Raw genomic sequence first — 19292 nt, forward strand, 5'->3', positions numbered from 1 at the left:
TTTTTAAAAAAACATCCTAGTAATAAATACACATAGTAAGCCTATAAATACAGAATGATTGTAGGAGAAGATCAGGCAGAGCTGGGAGGTGGAGTTAAACTTTTTATCAGTTTAGAGTCCTTACGTTACCACAAATGATCCAAATCCATCCCATTTTGAATCCACTGACTCTTATCTAGCACCATTTTAGTTGATTAGATTGTTGAATATAGGCTTGAATAAATCTTTTGTCCTGCAACTTAATGTATAGTCCTGATCCTTTGCACCTGACAATGATTTATGAATAAAGAATACTCAGAAGCCCAGCAGTTTATCCAGGGAACAGCATGATGCTCATTTTATCAGATGTTTACATTTACATTTATGAGCCTCGGTGGTGCAGCAGACTAAGTGCTGTTAAGTGCTAGCACTTAACTGCCAGCTGCCTGCAATTAGTGCAAGTTCGAATCTCACCAGGCTCAGGTTTGACTCAGCCTTCCATCCTTTCGAGGTAGGTAAATTGAGGACCCGGATTGTGGGGGCAATAAGCTAACTTTGTATAGAACAACACCGCTAAGGGGGGGTGGGGGGGCAAAAGCCCTAATAAGCAGGTATATACAAAAAACTTTGCAGGCTATTGCTATAATGCATTGTAAGCCGCCCTGAGTCTACAGAGAAGGGCGACATATAAATTGGACTAATAAATAAATGTTTGAATTTCTCTCATCACAAAACCTACAAGCTTCTAACAGCTTTCCCAACCAGTTCCTTCTCCAGATTTATTGGACTACAATTTCCATCATGCCACATGTCAGTGTGACTGGTTTAAATAGATTAGCTACAAGAAGTCTCTGTATATTAAAGTTGTTGATCAAAAGTGTCTGGGGGACACCTGATGTAATTCAAAACTGCCTAATCCTAAAAGCTTACCCTGTCATTTGAATAGAATCTTACCAAGTAGATTTTTACAAGAAAAACTGGGTATTGTAAAGTAGTGAGGAAGCCAGATTAGGACTAAAAAAACCCCCTAAGGTTTAAATCCCTATCCAACTTGCACTCACAAAGTGTTTTGGAGGCAGTACTTTCTTGATTTAATAAGTTATTGTGAGAATATAATTAACTGAGGGACAAGAATCATGCATACCATCCTGAATTCCTTGGGCAAGGAAACACATTAAAATGCAGTCTAAACAATAAAGTCAGAGCAACCTGACTACGGCAAAGGCATATCAATTCTGAGTGCAAAAATCCATGTGACCTTTATATGGCAACAAGAAGATAGAGAAAACTGTGATCATCCATTCTGTTTCTGCCCTGATACAGTATTCCTAACAACTCCCTATCCAAAATGGGAATAATTATGTGATATTACAAAAAATTAAAAGGGACATGGTGGCTCAGTGGCTAAGATGCTGAGCTTGTCGATCGAAAGGTTGGCAGTTCAGCGGTTCGAATCCCTAGTGCCGTGTGATGGGGTGAGCTCCCGTTGCTTGTCCCAGCTTCTGCCAACCTAGCAGTTCAAAAGCATGTAAAAAATGCAAGTAGAAAAATAGGGACCACCTTTGGTGGGAAAGTAACAGCGTTCCATGTGCCTTTGGCATTTAGTCATGCTGGCCACATGACCATGGAAACATCTTCAGACAGCACTGGCTCTTCGGCTTTGAAACTAAGATGAACACTGCCCCCTAGAGTCGGGGATGATTAGCACATATGTGCAAGGAGAACCTTTACCTTATTACAAAAAATAAAATAAAATCCTGAAGCAGGATCACAAGTTCCAATCAGGTCAGAAACTTTAACATGGTAGTAACAGATCTTTAAAGCTCTTAAAAGAATGAAATTAATGTGTATTTCATGGATGATGAACATCTAAAAAGCAAACTGGAATGAGATTTTATCCAGAAGTTAATACGTTTTTCATCAACCAAATCATCTTCTCTGTCCAAAGAAATCTGGTATATTGCATGCTTAAACTGACAAATGAAGCGTTGGCTGTCTCAAATCATGATCCCATTTTATAAGCAAGTTAATATCTTCTAAAGAACACTTATTTCAGAAAATAGACGTTTTGATCAATTTCAGGTAAGAAAGGAATGCCTGCACAGATATGTTTAAAAACCACAATATTTTGAGGAGCATAATAACGCACAACTCAATTATCTGCCTATCCCAGATCCCCAGCAAGAACTCAAGAGGCAGATAAAAATGGCAAATCGAAGTCTGAACATCTGGCTGACTGTGTGACAAACCACCATAATAAATTATTAAATACGTTAGAAGTTGGAAACCGGCCAGAGAGGCAACTGGACTGTTGGATGAAAAGTAAAATGAGAGCAAACTAAAACTGGCTAAGGATGTGGAGAAACTGAATGAAGGCACTCCAGATTGCATTATAAAGCGAATTAATTCACTCAAATATGAAATGAATTATCTTCAAAGATCCTAACAGTGATCCCTGTATCAAAGGATTGGAAAGTGGCCAATGTAATAGCCTTTTTTTAAAAAAATGGATGAGGGAGAAATGTAGGAAATTACAGTCTAATCAGTTTAGTGTATGTGCTGGAGAATTTAGCGCTAAACAAATCAAATATTCTTCTCCTATAAACAAATTTGGTTCCTACAAAACCAAATCCTATCTCACCAATGTATTAGGATGCTTTGAGAGTCATAAGAAGGCACATGGGTAAAGGGAGTCAACAGATATTGGCTGGGTTCACACTCATCACAGTGTTACTGGGCAGTTTTGGGCAGGGATGAAATCCAAATTTTTCTACTACCGGTTCTGTGGGTGTGGCTTGGTGGGCATGGTGTGGCTTGTTGGGCATGGCAGGGAAAGGATATTGCAAAATCCCCATTCCCTCCCCACTCCTGGGGGAAAGATACTGCAAAATCCCCATTCCCACCCCACTCCAGAGGAAGGATACTGCAAAATCCCCATTCCCACCCCACCCTGAGGCCAGCCAGAAGTGGTATTTGCCGGTTCTCTGAACTGCTCAAAATTTCCACTACCGGTTCTTCAGAACCTGTCAGAACCTGCTGGATTTCACTCCTGGTTTTGGGGCTTTGGCTTTATATAATATGTAAACCCAGCCAACAGTGACTTATTTATTAAATCATTATTGAGCCAAACCTTGTACTAATAGGGATTAAATAAATATTGCTACTTTATAAATATCTACTCACTGGTTAAGGTAATTATTCAGTTGCATATTAAAGTTTGGGCACCTCTGGTCAAATTTTAATGAATCTGTAACCAAACAGAAGTTAACCAAGCCCCTAAATGGTAAAAAGTTAGATGCCTTTCTGCAAATTTGGATGCATATTTATCATACGTGTGCAGTTGTTTACAGTTGCAACATAACAGCATATTAAAATGGATGCAAAATTTTGGATATCTTTCCAGCCACTGCTTTGTAATGTTTTCTTTGGCAGAAATAGCAGTTCCCAAATGATTTCTGCAGGCAGCTAAGAGGTTTTCTGGGTTTTCTTTTGAATGTTTTTCCCCACTCTTCGTTACAGAATTCTATTTCAGAAATATTCCTGGGTCTTTCTGTAGGTACTACATGCCTGAGATCACCCTACAGATTTTCAATATATGTCGTTATGAATAATATACTGGTGATTGCAAAGGCCATTCCAAAACATTTATCTTTTTTCCTGTAATTGCTCATTGATACAATGAATTTGGGAAAACTGCAGGAGACAGTGGAAGATGGGTGGTGGTGATGGTGTGCTATGGTCCATGGGGTCACGACGAGTCGGATACAACTTAGCAACTGAACAACAACAGTACAAGTCCCACATTGTGCCCTCCACACTATGTGCTCCATCACTCTTTTAAGAAGAGATTGGACAACCACTTGCCTGAAATAGGGTCTCCTGCTTTTGCAGGAGGTTGGACTTGAAGTCCTCCAATGTCTCTTTCAACTCTGTTATTCTGTTACACTCCTCAAGTAAATAGCATGTGTGTGACCCACTACTTCTTGCTGCCTCTGGGTGATGGGAAGAATTTTGTTGGCTGTGGGGACCTATGGTGCTGAGATCAATGGAGGCAGAGGGACCAAGATGCATACAGCCAACTCATCATCTACCAGTCATGTACCCTAAAAAGAGCTAAGACTGGGCGCTAAGATGATGGGACGCCTTCGTCGCGCCCATTAAGCGAGGCCTGCCGAATGAGCAACAGACATTGAGGCCGGCCGAGCGGTCTTCGGAAACGGCGGCGGCGGCGGTAGCTCCTCCTCCTCCCTCCTCCTCCTCCTGCAGAGTCTAACGGCGGTGTGACTCTCAATGCGCAGGCACCGGGGTGTAAATAATACGTGGCATCTGAGGCTGGAGCAGCTCAGAACAGAGATGGCAACCGAGCGAGAGATCTGCAGCTAACCCGGCTGCATTTGCTCGCCCGGTAGGAAAGACGGAGGAAGAAGCGGCGGATCAGGTAACCAGCCGCTTTGTAGACGGCAGTCCGCTCACTCACACCCGGGCTCGGATTGACGGCTTGTTTGGCGTCGTGCCATTGCCTGATCCGAGCCTCTGAAGCAAGCCAGCCTACATTGCACAGAGAGCAGAGCCGGGAGAAGGGAGAAATAATCTCTGCTAATGCAAAGCGCCGGTTCGAGTTTGACCGAGCAACTCCATCCTGCAATTTTGGGGAGGGGAAAGAAAAAAAAAAGTAACGAGGGGAAGAGACAAAACGCAAAAGAATAGAGCGGTCATAATGAATTTATGGCCATTTTTATAAGAAAGACAGTTGTTTGCAGCCCGGTTGGAATTTGGGGTGGGTGGGTGGGATTCGAAAGCGCTGTGCTGGCTTTGTTTGAGTGGTATTTTATTTTCCAGACTGGCCTCTCGGTTTTCAAACATATAATCAGGTCGAGCGAGGCGGGGAAGAGAAGGGACAAAATGGAAAGGAAGGGTTTAGAAGGCGAACCGTTCACGAAGAGCCAGACTCTTCAAACGTTTTATGGGGGGTAAAAACATCAGAGAGAGGAAAAGAAGTTTGCCGTTGAAGAATAAATTAAACGAGGACCTTAGGAGGCCACTGAAACAATTGGCAGAACTCGTTGCTTGCCTCTAGCACCTTGGACAGCTCCCGCTTGGGAGCGACAGGACAGAGTGAAGGACATGGCGGGAGAAAAAAATCACACTCTAAAAAAGACAGCAAAAGCTACCAGTTGTGGATTTCTATCCCAATTGCTTCTTTTCTTCCTTACAGGAAGGCAATATTTCATTTATTTAGATCTCCCGTGTCTAAATACCTTTGTTATAAATTCATGTAGACCTCCCATGTCTTCTAAAACTATAAGATTACTCCACCCCTTGAGTTTAGTGGTAGAGACTTAGAAGGAGAATATATTCTGCCATTTTTGAAGACTGCCCTCAAATCTCTGATCATACAGATAATAACTACTTTTGTTATTATTTTCAAAAGGGAAATTCATATCTCATTTTTAAAATGGCTTCTGCATAAAATGTATTGGCTGTCATTTTAGGGTTTTTTTCTGAGTTATATTCATGTATTACAAGTCTATTGTAAACATTATTATTATTATTATTTTGCTAGGGTAATGTGATACGTAGTATAATAACTCATGTCATACTGTTGGATAACACAATTTCTCCAGCAGGCTTTGTGATTTGTTCACAGGCAATTCAGTTTGTGGTTCTAAGCTTTAAAATAATCATTCAGAGAATATGTGTTTTATGTGTCATTGGCTAAAAATAAGAAAGTGTTTTCTTGACCAAACTTTTTGGGAAATGTTACAGAAATTTTCTTTTTTTCCAAGCTATAAAATAATAGTTTTTAGAAGCAGTTCTGTTGTGATGATGATTGCTCTGTAGAACATGAAAACATAATTAGCCAGTGGCATCATAAGTAAAATGCTGTCTGTAGCCCCTCCCAGTTGGACCTCAAGGTTCATTTTTAAGTACATTTTGCATTATTGGTAAGTGTTTTCACTGCTATATTAGTAAAATGTTACTGAACTGTAGAGGTATATAAATTGTACCTCTGTAGGTACAACTGTATTATAAACTGTAGAGGTACATCACTAAGACTTCTTTGTCCTTTTCAGTGACAATAATAGTATCCTTCGGAACTCCTTGCCTCTTTTTTCATCCTGTGTATCTCATCTCCATTGCTAAAAGGAAAAACATTTTATATATATTTCTTGCAGTTCCTCTGGCTATATACATTGCTTCTTTGTATGCAGAATCCTTGAGCAAAATGGACATAGAATACCATTGGATAAAGAAATTTAAAATGTCTAAAGTTGTGGCATTATAGTCATAGTTTTTGTCAAAGAAGTCAGTCAGTTTAAGGAATTTGTTTAAGCTTTTCTTAACTTGAAAAAAATGGAAATATGGAGTGAAAGAGAAGTATATAGCAATAGCACTTAAACTTATATACCACTTCACAGTGCTTTACAGCCCTCTCTAAGTGGTTTACAGAGTCAGCATATTGCCCCCAACAATCTGGGTCCTCATTTTACCCACTTCGGAAGGACGGAAGGCTGAGTCAACCTTGAGCCTGGTGAGATTTGAACTGCCAAATTGCAGGCAGCCGGCAGGCAGCAGAAGTAGCCTGCAAAATTAATTATTCAATATCAATATATGGAAAATATTATCTGTAACTTCTTCTCAAAAGGTATATTAATCATAATCTGAGCACACCTGCATGTATGAATATAGATTGGTTTTACTTGAAAAATAAAAACTGCATGGTTTTAAATCAACTTGACTATCAATTATCAATTTCTTCTTGTTCTATTCTGTGGAAATAAAAATGGTACTTTAGAAAATAAATGCATGCATATAAGCTCTCACCCCAAACTCATTAAAATTATACATATAATTTTGCTTGTTTATTAGAGCATGAGATCATTTGCACTGAGGTTTTGCTTTGAAAATTTTTCAATGAACAGTTCATTCTTGTTAATGGTATTTGCACCAAAACACAGATTTTGGATTTTTTTCCCTTAATATAAAAGTATTATAGATCAGAAAGTGCAGTATGCATAACATTTTAAAAAGCTCTAGTTTCTTTATTTGTCCATACACTGATTGTGACAAGTTTCATTAATTTTCCTGTTGGTTTATTGTTTAAATTAAGAATTATTTCTGGTTATTCATAAAAATGTTCCAGATTGGGTTATAAAAATTCATTTTAGTCTTTCTTTTTTCTCCAACTCTTTCCTGTATTACTCTATATAGTTGATTTATTCACAAATTTTATTACGCCTACATGTACCACTGTAATAAAATCATACTGAAAAAAATCATTCAAGACAGCTTTTACCATGGTAACTGAAGATACTATGGGATTACCTAATATGAAACTACATATCCTAAAAATCTGATTGCATTTTTTGTCATTTCTTGGTGATCTGATACTATTGTTTAATCATAATTATAAATGTTTGTACCAATTACATTTAAAAATTGTTTTTCCTTTGGAAAATTGGTTTTCCTTTGGACTGGCAAATGATTTGTCATATTTTACCATTTGTATATTGTTCATCTGTGAAAACAGGCATCTGTTGATACTTTCTTCCTCTGTAGTTATGGCAGCTTATTTTTCCTCTGCTTTGCTGATCAATTAACTTTCTTCCTTCTGGTAAAATTACTAATGCAATTTGTTGCTGGCTGTTCCTATTAGATTTGCTCATGCATAAGACAAAGAAATGCCTTTATAAAATGATATTATGAAATGGATTCACTGATGAAGAGTATATGAATATCGACAAGTTTATGAAATCGGTTGATTTGGGAACTTACTTAAGAAATTCCTTTAGCAAATCCTGTTTTTTCTAATCCGTAGTATATCATTTTCAGAGAAAATTCATATGCCATTCTGAATGCAATCACTCTCTTGCTTGCCTTTCCATTGTCTGTGATTGGCCTGTCCACAGGTGGAACAGGACATTGTGGCTGTATCACCTGCAGATGAACTTTGCACAGCTCCAGACATTCTCTTCTCAGTTGAGAGGATTGCTTACATTGCCAATTTCATAGCAGAGAGCATTAAGTCCTCAATGTCAAAAGAGAAATGGATCCTCGGGAGAACCTGCCTCTATGAGTCAGAGTTTGGCAGTCTTTAATTTAAAACATTCTTTCTAACAAATTTTTAGAAAGGTTCTACCATGGGTTCAACTTAATGGATATATAGTCTGCCTGCCTGAACCCTTAGTATACCTCCAGAAAATATTTCTGGGTACTCATCCTAAAGCTATTATAGAGAGATTTTTTCCCAATAATGGCACTCCACTAATGGATTGTTATCCCAAGAGGGTTCATCACCTACCATATTATTTTTTTCACCCCAGATAAAGGTATTTTTTCCCATGCATTTTTATAGCCTATGCCAGACTTGATAACTGTAAGATTTGTGGGCTTCAGCTGACAGAATTCCTCAGTTAGCCATTCTGGCTGGAAATTCTGAGAGTTGAAGTCCACAAAATGTTGTCAAATTTGGCGACCCTAACCTATCCATTTATAATTTTATAATGTTGGAGGAGCTGCTTTTATTCATTTTCCCACCAGTGATTATTGCAATAGTTGCATTCATTGTCCCCAATTTTAATTTTTAGTTTTATGTAATTTCAGTTATTAGAGGAATTAAAATTGAAATACATGTATGATTCCCGACTACAATTAGTCAATATTTTATTTATTTATTTAGATTTTTTAAATCCATCTTTTATTATTTTTATAATATATATACCTAATACTCCTTCCTCCTCCTACTTTTCCCACAACAATAATCCTGTGAGGTAAATTGGACTGAGATAGATGACCGGTCCAAAGTGCCTCAGCAATGGATTATGAAGTATACTGAGTTGAACTTTGCTTGTGTACATGAAATATCAATTGGACCAATAGATCATATCATAAATTGAATACATTCAAAAGCTGGGGATCTATATATGTTATGTGACATTCAGCAGTAGATGGATGCTATTGCTTAGCCAAAATCAAGTGGGAAATTTTTAATAAACAAGTTTAATAAGCAAGAACTGAATCTGTTATTGTTACATGAGCCACGAATTACTTCCTTCCCAAAGTTATATGATGAATGGACTGGATTACATCCTATTGTTAAGGATGGATTATATTGCTAGTAGTGCATGTAAATAATGCTATATGAGTTTGACTGCCTCCATGAAATGTCCACCAGGAAAACATGGGGCATTACTCAATGGCCATGATCATTGACTGCTGTTCAGAATAAATTAGATTGAGAATGTGTGCAGTGTTATAGAGAGGTATATTGTTGTTCGTGTTGATATCTCTTTCTCATTTGTGGAGGGAGAAAAGGAAATAGAAGATTGGCAAGAGGTAAGATGCTACATTAAAATGACTTATGAACTTTTGAACTAACTGCTTACTCTCCAATTAGTCTAGCGTCTAAAGAAATTCCACCTGCACCACAGACAGCAAAATTAACAATAATAAAAGATGTGTTGCCAACCCTGCTGTAGTAGTGTGTGAACTTTGTCAGATTGAATAGCCTGTTGCTAAAGTGTGCACAAATGGGTTAAATGCACAGAAAGGGCTTCATCAGTCTATGGATGAAGTGACAACGTTTGTTTGGGTTATTAATTGCCTTAATAACCCGAACAAACAATTTCCCAGAGCAGATTGCCAGTGAAAAGGTTTTGATATATCACTACTTCAAACTAGTGCAAAAATAATCATCCTATGCCCTATTTACATGGACAAATATGATTCTATGATAGCAAAATCAACTTTCAATTAAGTGTAAATATCATTTCCTAAAGGGTAGCCAGGTTATTTGTTGCAATAAAAACATATGACAGTACTTTAAATGCATTATCACTGAGATATTTTCTTCTGCAATAGATAATTGTGCAAATAATAAACCTTATGCTATATGCTAATCTTTAAGGTTAGTCTTTGTTATTATTGGCCTTGTTAACCTAACAGTGCTAACAGTATTTATAGACCAACAGTACAATTATTACAATTTTATAGGCCAACTTAGCACAGAATTCTCTGGGTGTCTTACAAGAAATAACTGAATAATTTAAAGTACAACAATAACAGAGACAGTAAAAATTAAACACAGTTGTGGTTACTAACACCAGCTTTAAAAAAAAAAACAGCTAGAGAAACTGGTGTACGAAAATTTAAAAGGAAAATGTATTTGTCAGGCAGTTAACTCTCTTGCCCCAAAAATATTATTCAGTCCAACCTTTAGTGAAGAACCAAGTGCTATAATGACAGAGGGCTTGTGCAAATCTAGAGAACTTGTTGGCTATAATTCAGTTGGATAGAAGTAAAGATGGACAAATAATTATATCTCTCTGTCCAACTTTCTGGTTTGAATTCAATATATTTCAGAATTTTTTGCCAATACAGTAACTACTTCATGCGGTATTCATGACTATTGCTACTCAAAAAAAGAAACCCCAAACATATTATTCCATCCAAAACTACAAGAGGTTGTCTCTAAGATATGACTAAGGATTGATGATCCCAATGCAAGAGTGATGCAAGTTGCCATGTCCATCAGGTATGTAACACCTGGTCTTTCCTTGTCCTGATGCAACAAGCCATCCTCTTAATAAGTCCATATACAATATTATGGCCATACATTGCCCATTCAAAGGACAGTTCATGATAGAAGAAAGTAATAGAACATCAGAGCAAATTTTTATCAATATTGAATAACATTAGCTATCAATATTATGAACTTTGAAATTCTCTAGAGGTTCTAAATTCAACACTTTGGAAAAAGTGGTTGCACATTAAAAAAGGAATTAATCTGTTATAGCAGAAAAACAAAATTTTATCTAGAATTGCTGTTCTATTGCTAGTCAAAATATAACTCATAGGAGGTTGGAAAAATACAATGCATATTTACTCTGAACCCTGATATAATCTGAAGAATTTGAGGATGATATTTTCATAGTGATGAAAATATCAGGATCTATGCTAGGTTCTGTCATTTGAATGTGATTGCCTTCTGATTGCCATATAATTAAAAATATGGAGGCTGGTGCTCCTTCTCTATCATAGTTTATCTGAATAGGGCTGCCTCTTTTGCAGCTAATTGTTCTGATTGCCTACTTGAAAAGGGATGTGACATCTGAACCCACTATAAGAATAAACTTAAAAACAAGAGTAGTGAGCAGTTAATCTGGTTTAAATCAAAATGTTTCAGGGAACATCTATAAAAGGAAATCACATCCTGTTTTAGATAGCAAGCACAGTGATTCACTTGAGATTCTGTTGATCTTCACACTTCACACTTCTTTTATACTCTTCCGATTAAACTCATTTTCATGGTTCAGTGCTTGACTATATTCACAGCTCCAGTAGACCTGCAATAAACTCAACCATATTGCTTCCGGGTTTTGCCTGAAATCACATTTTAGTTATTGGTAAATATGAATGGATTTAAAATTTAAGAGTCTTAGGTGCTATATTTATTAACAGGAAAGAATTTTATGGATCAAGTATATGACATACATACTTCCATGAAAAAAGTCTGCAAACATTTTTCCCACAAGTCAGTTTGGTATCCTAGTAAAGAAAAACTATGAATGATACAGACATTGTTTCAGTGACTGTAGAAACATGAAAGGCTTTCTTATATTGAAGAAATATAAGTCAGTAATGGTCAGAATTGTCTGATTCATTAAGTTTGTTAACATATTGTGCTAGGATATAGTTTCAATTTGCTTAATGTATGAACAAAAATGAATTATACTGGTCTAAGCTACAGTTTATAGCATGTTATGTTAACCCTGCCAATTCTGCCCTATTTAACAAACTATATTTAAAGAATTTATGGTTAGCACAATATTCTAAGCAAACTATGTCTGCCATTGGCTTGCCTAAATGGTAGAGCTAATATTGATAACCTGCCCTAATCCCAGAGGACTCTGGGTGGTGTAAAGAAATGTAATAAAATAAAAATGCATAATCATAAAACTAATAATAAATGATAAAATAAAAAATAAAGAAGATTAATGTCTCTACTCAGAATTCTTTGGAGCTATAATCTTGCATCATTAAATTGATTGGTTTGAGGCTTTGATTCAGGCTGTACATATTTAATAGGGGAAGTCCAACCCATAATCCACAAACCTCATAGAGTGGTGACCGGTGTGTGTGTGTGTGATTTTTAACAGATCCTCTCTAAATAATTGATCCAGTCATCTAGAAAATCAAAGATCTGAAAGAATACTTAAGCTTGTTGTTTTAAAAACCATCTATTCTAATCTAAATATCTAACATTAAATATATTTCACTGGAAAATTTCTCTGATGAGGTTTTTCAATTTTTTTTCGAGATCATTCTGATAATTGGCACAACCCAATTATAGCTCTGTGGGATCCAAGTGTCCATTCTGTCTCATTGCAGGTGGGAAGGATGAGTGCGTATGCTGACATTTATGCATCAAAGCAGGGACAACAGGGTTCCACAGAGGGTGGTTACCAGCGCTATGGAGTTCGCTCTTACCTGCATCAGTTTTATGAAGACTGCACAGGATCCATTTGGGAGTATGATGATGATTTTCAGATCCAGAGATCACCCAACAAGTGGAGCTCTACATTTTGGAAGGTACAGCTACTACCTAATAATTGTCTTGTCGCAGATCTGTGGAGTGTTTGATTCCAAAGGCATCACAACCCATAAGCACGAATGACTGATAGGTTTTTAACATTTCCATTATAACTATTTTAGGACTACTTTGCCATAAGCGCTATGTGTGATGGAAAGGTGGGGTATTTATTTTAATAAATCAATAAATACACAGTGTATTTATTCTCAGCTGTCAAACTCCTTTTATTTTGAAAGCAGAAAACTGGAAGGCATATTAGGCCAAATGGTAGATACAAGTTATGTAAATCTTCATTAAACTCCCTGTCTTCTAAACTATCTCCCTTCAAGATCAGATATTTGAAATGAATATTAGACCAAAAAGCAGTCCTTTTTGTTTCAGAATAAATTGTCCCAAATTCCATCATTGGGAGAGTAATAGAAGGAAAACATAGCATTCAAGTTAGAAATGCAAATGTTTACAGAAAGGATATTTTTTATTAAATCAAAAGCTTATACATACATACATACATACATACATACATACATACATACGTATATATTGTTTTTCTAACAAGGCACCTGGTCTACCCCAACAGGGAGCATTCTGCTTCCCTTTCGTCTTTCAGCTCCAATGCAGTCGCATTCACGGCAAACCATTTTATACCACATTTATATTTCGCTGATAAAGAAATAAAGGGAGACTAGTATAGATCTATTTCAAGCTATTTAGCTCTCATCAGCTAGCCATACCCTTAGCTGATGAGAGCTAAATAGCTTGAAATAGATCTATAGTAGTCTCCCTTTATTTCTTTATCAGTGAACTATAAATTTTATATATATATATATATATATATATATATATATATATATATATATATGTCTTTTTCTTTTTCGTAGGCTTTTATGTGCATATTCTAGAAAGAATATGCACATAAAAGCCTATGAAAAAGAAAAAGACACATTGTACCTTTACAGGGAGGATATCTGAGAAGTGGGTGTGGCTCACTGACGACGCCTTAAAAGGCAGAAATAGCTATCTGAGTCTCCCAGAGAGCAACACAGAGTTGCAGTTTGTCAACAGAAAAAAAGCCCAGAAGCTTGTGAATGAGATTTCACAGAACCAGGGCTGCAGAACAACTTAGTTTACGTAGGTAAAACCTGGCTAGAAAGAATATGCATATATATATATATATATGTGTGTGTGTGTGTGTGTGTGTGTGTGTGTGTGTGTGTGTTTTCTCAGGTTTTCGTGGGTGTTTGTATGTAGGTCTTTGGTTATTCGGGTCTTCTCCCACGTAAAATTGGAAGTGTCTTGGCGACGTTTCGACGAAGTCTCAATCGTCATCTTCAGGCTGGTGTTCTCGGCTTCGTGCTTCCAGGAGCAATGTGAGATCGCAGCTGTCTCTTCCTTTTAACTGCTAGTGGGGGTGTGAGCTGATTAGGTGGGAACTTGGCTGTGTTCTGATTGGGTGGAGATGTGTTCTGATTGGTTAGGGGCTTGGCTGTGCTCCCATACATAAAAGGCACCACAGACAGAATAAGCAAAATCCTCCACAAACATAACATCAAGACAGCATTCTGCACAAACCGAAAAATATCCACCATCCTAAGGAACCCCAAAGACAAAATTGAGTTAGAAAATCAAGGAGTATATGAAATCCCATGCACCGCCTGCCCCACCACATACATCGGACAAACCAACAGACGAATAAGTGCACGCATAGAAGAACACAAGAACTCAGTCAGAAAAGAGGAACCAACTTCTTCCCTGGTCCAACACCTTCAAGCCACAGGACATGATATTGACTTTAAAAAGACCAGAACTATCGCCAAAACTGAACACTTTAACAACAGAATAATCAGAGAAGCCATCGAGATAGAAAAACGCCCACACAGCATGAACAAACGAGACGATACCTCCTGCCTACCAGCCATTTGGAAACCCACCCTTATTGACAAACGAGTCCCTAACACGATGAATGACACCAGACCCACACTCACGAGAGCCACACAGGATGTCACCACCACACATCCATGCAGAAAGCAGACTCAAACCCACACTGATAATGAGCCACGACCAAGGACCAGAAGCCAGACCGCAGCTGCATCATTAGCCACTTTAAACCCCTCCAATCCATACATGAAGCAGACTGACACCCACCATGAAGAGCTCGCACGGCCACAAACACGAAGCCAAACAACAGCAACGCAGCTCACCAGCTCAAATCCCCCTGCGACTCAGACTAAGCTGAGCACAACCAAACCCCCACCCAAACAGAACACACCCCCAGCCAATCAGAGCACAACCAACCCCCCATCCAATCAGAGCACAGCCAAGCCCCTAACCAATCAGAACACACCTCCACCCAATCAGAACACAGCCAAGTCCCCACCCAATCAGCTCACACCCCCACTAGCAGTTAAAAGGAAGAGACAGCTGCGATCTCACATTGCTCCTGGAAGCACGAAGCCGAGAACACCAGCCTGAAGATGACGAATGAGACTTCGTCAAAACGTCGCCAAGACAGTTCCAATTTTACGTGGGAGAAGACCCGAATATCCAAAGACCTACATATATATATATATATATATACATACATACATACATACATACATACATACATACATACATACACACACACAGAGTGATTTATTTATTGTTCATTTTGTTTATTAGATATGTCTGTAGTCAGTAGGGTGATAAAGACCCTATTGATTTTCATGGGACTTGGATATTGATAACTATGTTGTTTATAAACAGCTATCCCTGATCTCAAAACTCTCTAGATGTGGTAAGACAGCAATTGCCAGAATTTCCACCCCAAACTTTTCCATCAGAGAATAGATTCATCTGTCAACGGGATAAAAGCCCTTAGCAACTTAAGTTTCTATAAATATCAGTGACACATTAGATACGTTTAACATCTAAGACTATAGCCACAAAGCAAAAGCCATCAGAATAGAAAATAGCCTTGTTGTTTTCTGAAATCTCTCTGTTTTTCAGATTGGACTCATCTCGGGGACAATGTTTATGCTGACAGGGATTATAGTTCTTGTAGTAGGGTTTCTGGTAACCCCCAAAATTGAAGCCCTTGGAGTAGAAGATTTTGTGGTAGTGGATTCCCATGCTGTCCAATTTAACCGAGCCCTTGATGTGTGTAAGTTGGCAGGAGCAATATTATTTTGCATTGGAGGGACCACAATGGCAGCCTGTTTACTTATGTCCGCATTTGCAAAAAGCTACTCGAAAGAAGAAAAGTACCTGCAACAGAAATTTAAAGAGAGAATAGCAGATATGAAAGTCCAGACATATCCAGTCACAAAAGCCCCAGCACCTGGAGAATCCAAGATACCCGTTACATTGTCCAAAGTTCAAAATATCCAACCATTATCTGAGACCTGATTCCTGTTCTCTCTATCCTAACACACCCTTCTTGTGAATTTGAAAAGGTGGTCTTGACTAGCACTTGAACCTGGGTTTGCAGTGCGGCAGTTCTGCACTCAGCAGGAAAAGAAGCAGGCAGGGGGGGGAAACCCCTATTTTGATAGGACTACAGGAGTGACAAGGAAGTGAAGGTTCAGCCATCATTGGTTTCAATAAAGCGTTATCATGTATGTTGTGAAGGGGTTTTTTTTAATGTCCACAGAACCATTTAGGTTCTCCCTTCCAGAACATGGTTCATTCTTCTCTATTTAGCTCATCCTTGTTACATATTTTATTCCTTATTTAAATAATGAATATGTCTGTCTGTTTAGTGTGAACAATTTAAATTGTGTCCTGTTCAAAAAGAATGGTCAGAGTCCCACAAAAACTCTGAGTGTGCATGTATCAGAGAGCAGAAAGCAGGCAATTTCTGTTTCTATTCCCCTGGAATAGAATTACGTTTATTCCCCTGGAGTGCAAGCAGAACCACACCTTATGCAAACATAAAAAAAAAAAAATCCATCATATGCTGCCGAAGCTTCTTCCTACTGCAATTGTGATTTTCAGCTTGTCACTCTTTTGAGAGGGGAACACAATTTGCTTGTGTTTTGTATCTCAAAGAGGCTTAATACTGTTTTAAAAACATAGAAAACATCACTCCCCAAACCAGAAAACCACAGTCTCGTCCTCTTGCACAATGCAGCTTTGCTTCACTGTGCAAATTCATTCCCAGCCATTATATATAATAACAGTAGCAAATGATGGTGCCACTTTTAAGTCAAAATATATAGTATATAGGTCAATTTATCATATTGATCAAAAGCTCATCTTTTTAAAGCGATTACGACATTTGTAATCATTGAAAGAAAGGCTGCACTGAACAGGTTTCTTCTAGGGTCACTCTCAATCCCTCAGCCTACATATATCTTTATTTTTTTAACTCTCCGTTTCTATTAAGATTCACCAAGGCTATTATGAAAGGTGCCCAGTGTTTAGCATAGAAAAGAATACAGAATTAATGAACTCAGTTGCAGGTCTGGCCTTGAGCGCTTATGAAGAAAAAAACATGGACTGATTGTGCTAGACAGGGTGCACAGTTTTACTAGAACAAGGGAAGGGCAATAAAAATATCATCGCATTTGGATTTATACATAGAGCTCTTATAGTGTATATAGGCATATGGAGATTCTTCCTTTTAATGTCATGGCTATCAAAGACACACTACAACAGCATCAAGTAACCAGAAGAGCAAGAACCAGAACTTTATATCTACTTTGATATCCGAAGCAGTAAAGAGGGAGTAACGAAGAAGAAGAAGAGAAGAAGAAGAATGTCATGGTGGGAACACGTACACCCACTACACAAACACACATACACATTACATACATACATACATACATGCATACATATATACATACATACATACCTGTGTTTTCCAGAAAATAAGACCGGGTCTTATATTAATTTTTGCTCCAAAAGTTGCATTAGGGCTTATTTTCTGGTTAGGTCTTAGTTTTGGGAAAATATGGTACTAAATGCATCATCTGGCTGACAATCTTAACTGGGGCTTATTTTGGGGGTAGGGCTTATATTATGAGCATCCTGGAAAAATCATGCTAGGACTTGTTTTCCGGTTGGGTCTTATTTTCAGGGAAACAGGGTACATACATATATATATATACATACATACATACATACATACATACATACATACATACATACATACATATCTGCATACACAGAGAGAAAAAGCCACAGCAAGGTTGGCCTATTCCATTTGTGAAAATCACTATCAACATCCCTGTCCGTGATTTGTTATTAATTTCAGCAGGACTGTTGTAGGAAGAACGTCGGGAAGTATTGCATTTATTTTGATGTCTGAGATATTCTTCCATCTTTCCTTGAATCTGTTTGATCTTGAGTTGAAGTATCAGATATTATGTTTCTGATTAAGAAAGCAAACTTATCCTTAAGCAGAGAACAGCTGTGAAAATGCTTACTTACTGTTTTACCTTTTCACTAAAAATATAAATCATACATGTCTCAAGAGACAGTTACTGTCAACCCTTTTATCAATGGAACTAAAAAAAATAACCTATGTAAAAATGTGAACTTTGTATTATTTGACAACATGTGTTACCCTACAATTCCGTATATTTTTTCCAATGGACTAATAAAACTATTGAGAACTAACTTCCTTGATGAGGTGATTTATTTATTTATTTATTTATTTATTTAGTTAGTTAGTTAGTTAGTTAGTTAGTTAGTTAGTTAGTTAGTTATAACTATATATATTAAACTGTTATATATATTAAATGTTCAGTGTCACCTAGGAATTACTGATTGGGCTCATACATTGTTTGGCCTTAGTTTATTAAACAAGTTACAGATGGTTGGGTTCACAAAACACATTAAGCTATACATTAAATAAACAATGCTATGATTTAGACCAATTTGGTAACTGTCAGCACTTCAACCTGCATTTACTCTTGACTATTTGTTTGGAAATGCAATTTATTTTATTTGAGACGACATTGAAACCTGACAGTAACTTTATATTATGGAAGTTGGGGAAAGGAAATGCAAAGTTTTACAGTGATATTCTGGAAGCACCTTTGGGGGGGGGAGACAATTAGACTTCAATTCTGCAATAGAATTGAAGTAGCTTCTTGGATGAGAAGCGAAAAGTTTTCAAAGAAAAAAGCCAAGAAAACCAGTTGCCTTTTGGAAAAAGCACCTTTGGGACAGCCATAACCTGGCTGCAAAGTTTAACCTAAGAAACCTTTAAGAAGGTTTATTATTGCTATTGTTGTCTGCAAAACAGCTAGACACATGTACACAGCATATCCTGAAAACAGAGAGATGGGAGAAGAACCAGCAATTTATTTTTCCCTTTCCATTGGAAGTAGGGGCTGAGGGATATTGTTATTTTAAGAACTGCCATAACTTAGATATGGAACCCTAACAACAGGTTTTGTTTTCTCTCACCAATTAGCTGAAAGGAGCATTTCATGGCGCTTCATTAGTCTGAGGTAGACAGACAAGAAGCACAATTATGACCACTAACTCTGTTTTTATTGTAGGGTTACAAAAACAGAATCTTGCATGACTGTATTTTTTCCTTGCCCTCTTTTTACTCCCTGAAAAACTAGAGAGGGTTCCTTCTGACATCCTTCCCATGCCACCCCCTTCTCCCTGTGGACTGAGATGCCTTTTACATGACAATTGTTCACTCTGTGGCTCTCCCTCCTCTCTGCCAAGGTCATTCTCACATACCAGAATAACAGAATAACAGAATTGGAAGGGACGTTGGATG

The 19292-nt window shown here is 37.6% G+C and overlaps 1 protein-coding gene across 2 annotated transcripts; it reads left to right on the top strand.

Annotated features, from left to right (window-relative positions):
- The first annotated feature begins 4225 nt into the window (after positions 1-4225).
- NRSN1 (neurensin 1) lies at positions 4226-18169 on the top strand. 2 transcript variants are annotated; one of them, XM_034429256.3, is made up of 3 exons: positions 4226-4417; positions 12370-12570; positions 15557-18169. In XM_034429256.3, the coding sequence occupies exons 2-3, from the start codon at positions 12379-12381 to the stop codon at positions 15953-15955; spliced, it is 591 nt and encodes a 196-aa protein (XP_034285147.1). In that variant the 5' UTR covers positions 4226-4417; positions 12370-12378; the 3' UTR covers positions 15956-18169. The 2 variants fall into 2 exon arrangements, with proteins under 2 accessions (XP_034285147.1, XP_060538065.1); XM_060682082.2 differs by lacking the exon at positions 4226-4417 and adding an exon at positions 9834-10513.
- Positions 18170-19292: the final 1123 nt, after the last annotated feature.

Source organism: Pantherophis guttatus, chromosome 3, assembly GCF_059756535.1.
Source record: "Pantherophis guttatus breed Tessera chromosome 3, ASM5975653v1, whole genome shotgun sequence".
Classification (NCBI taxonomy): Eukaryota; Metazoa; Chordata; class Lepidosauria; order Squamata; family Colubridae; genus Pantherophis; species Pantherophis guttatus.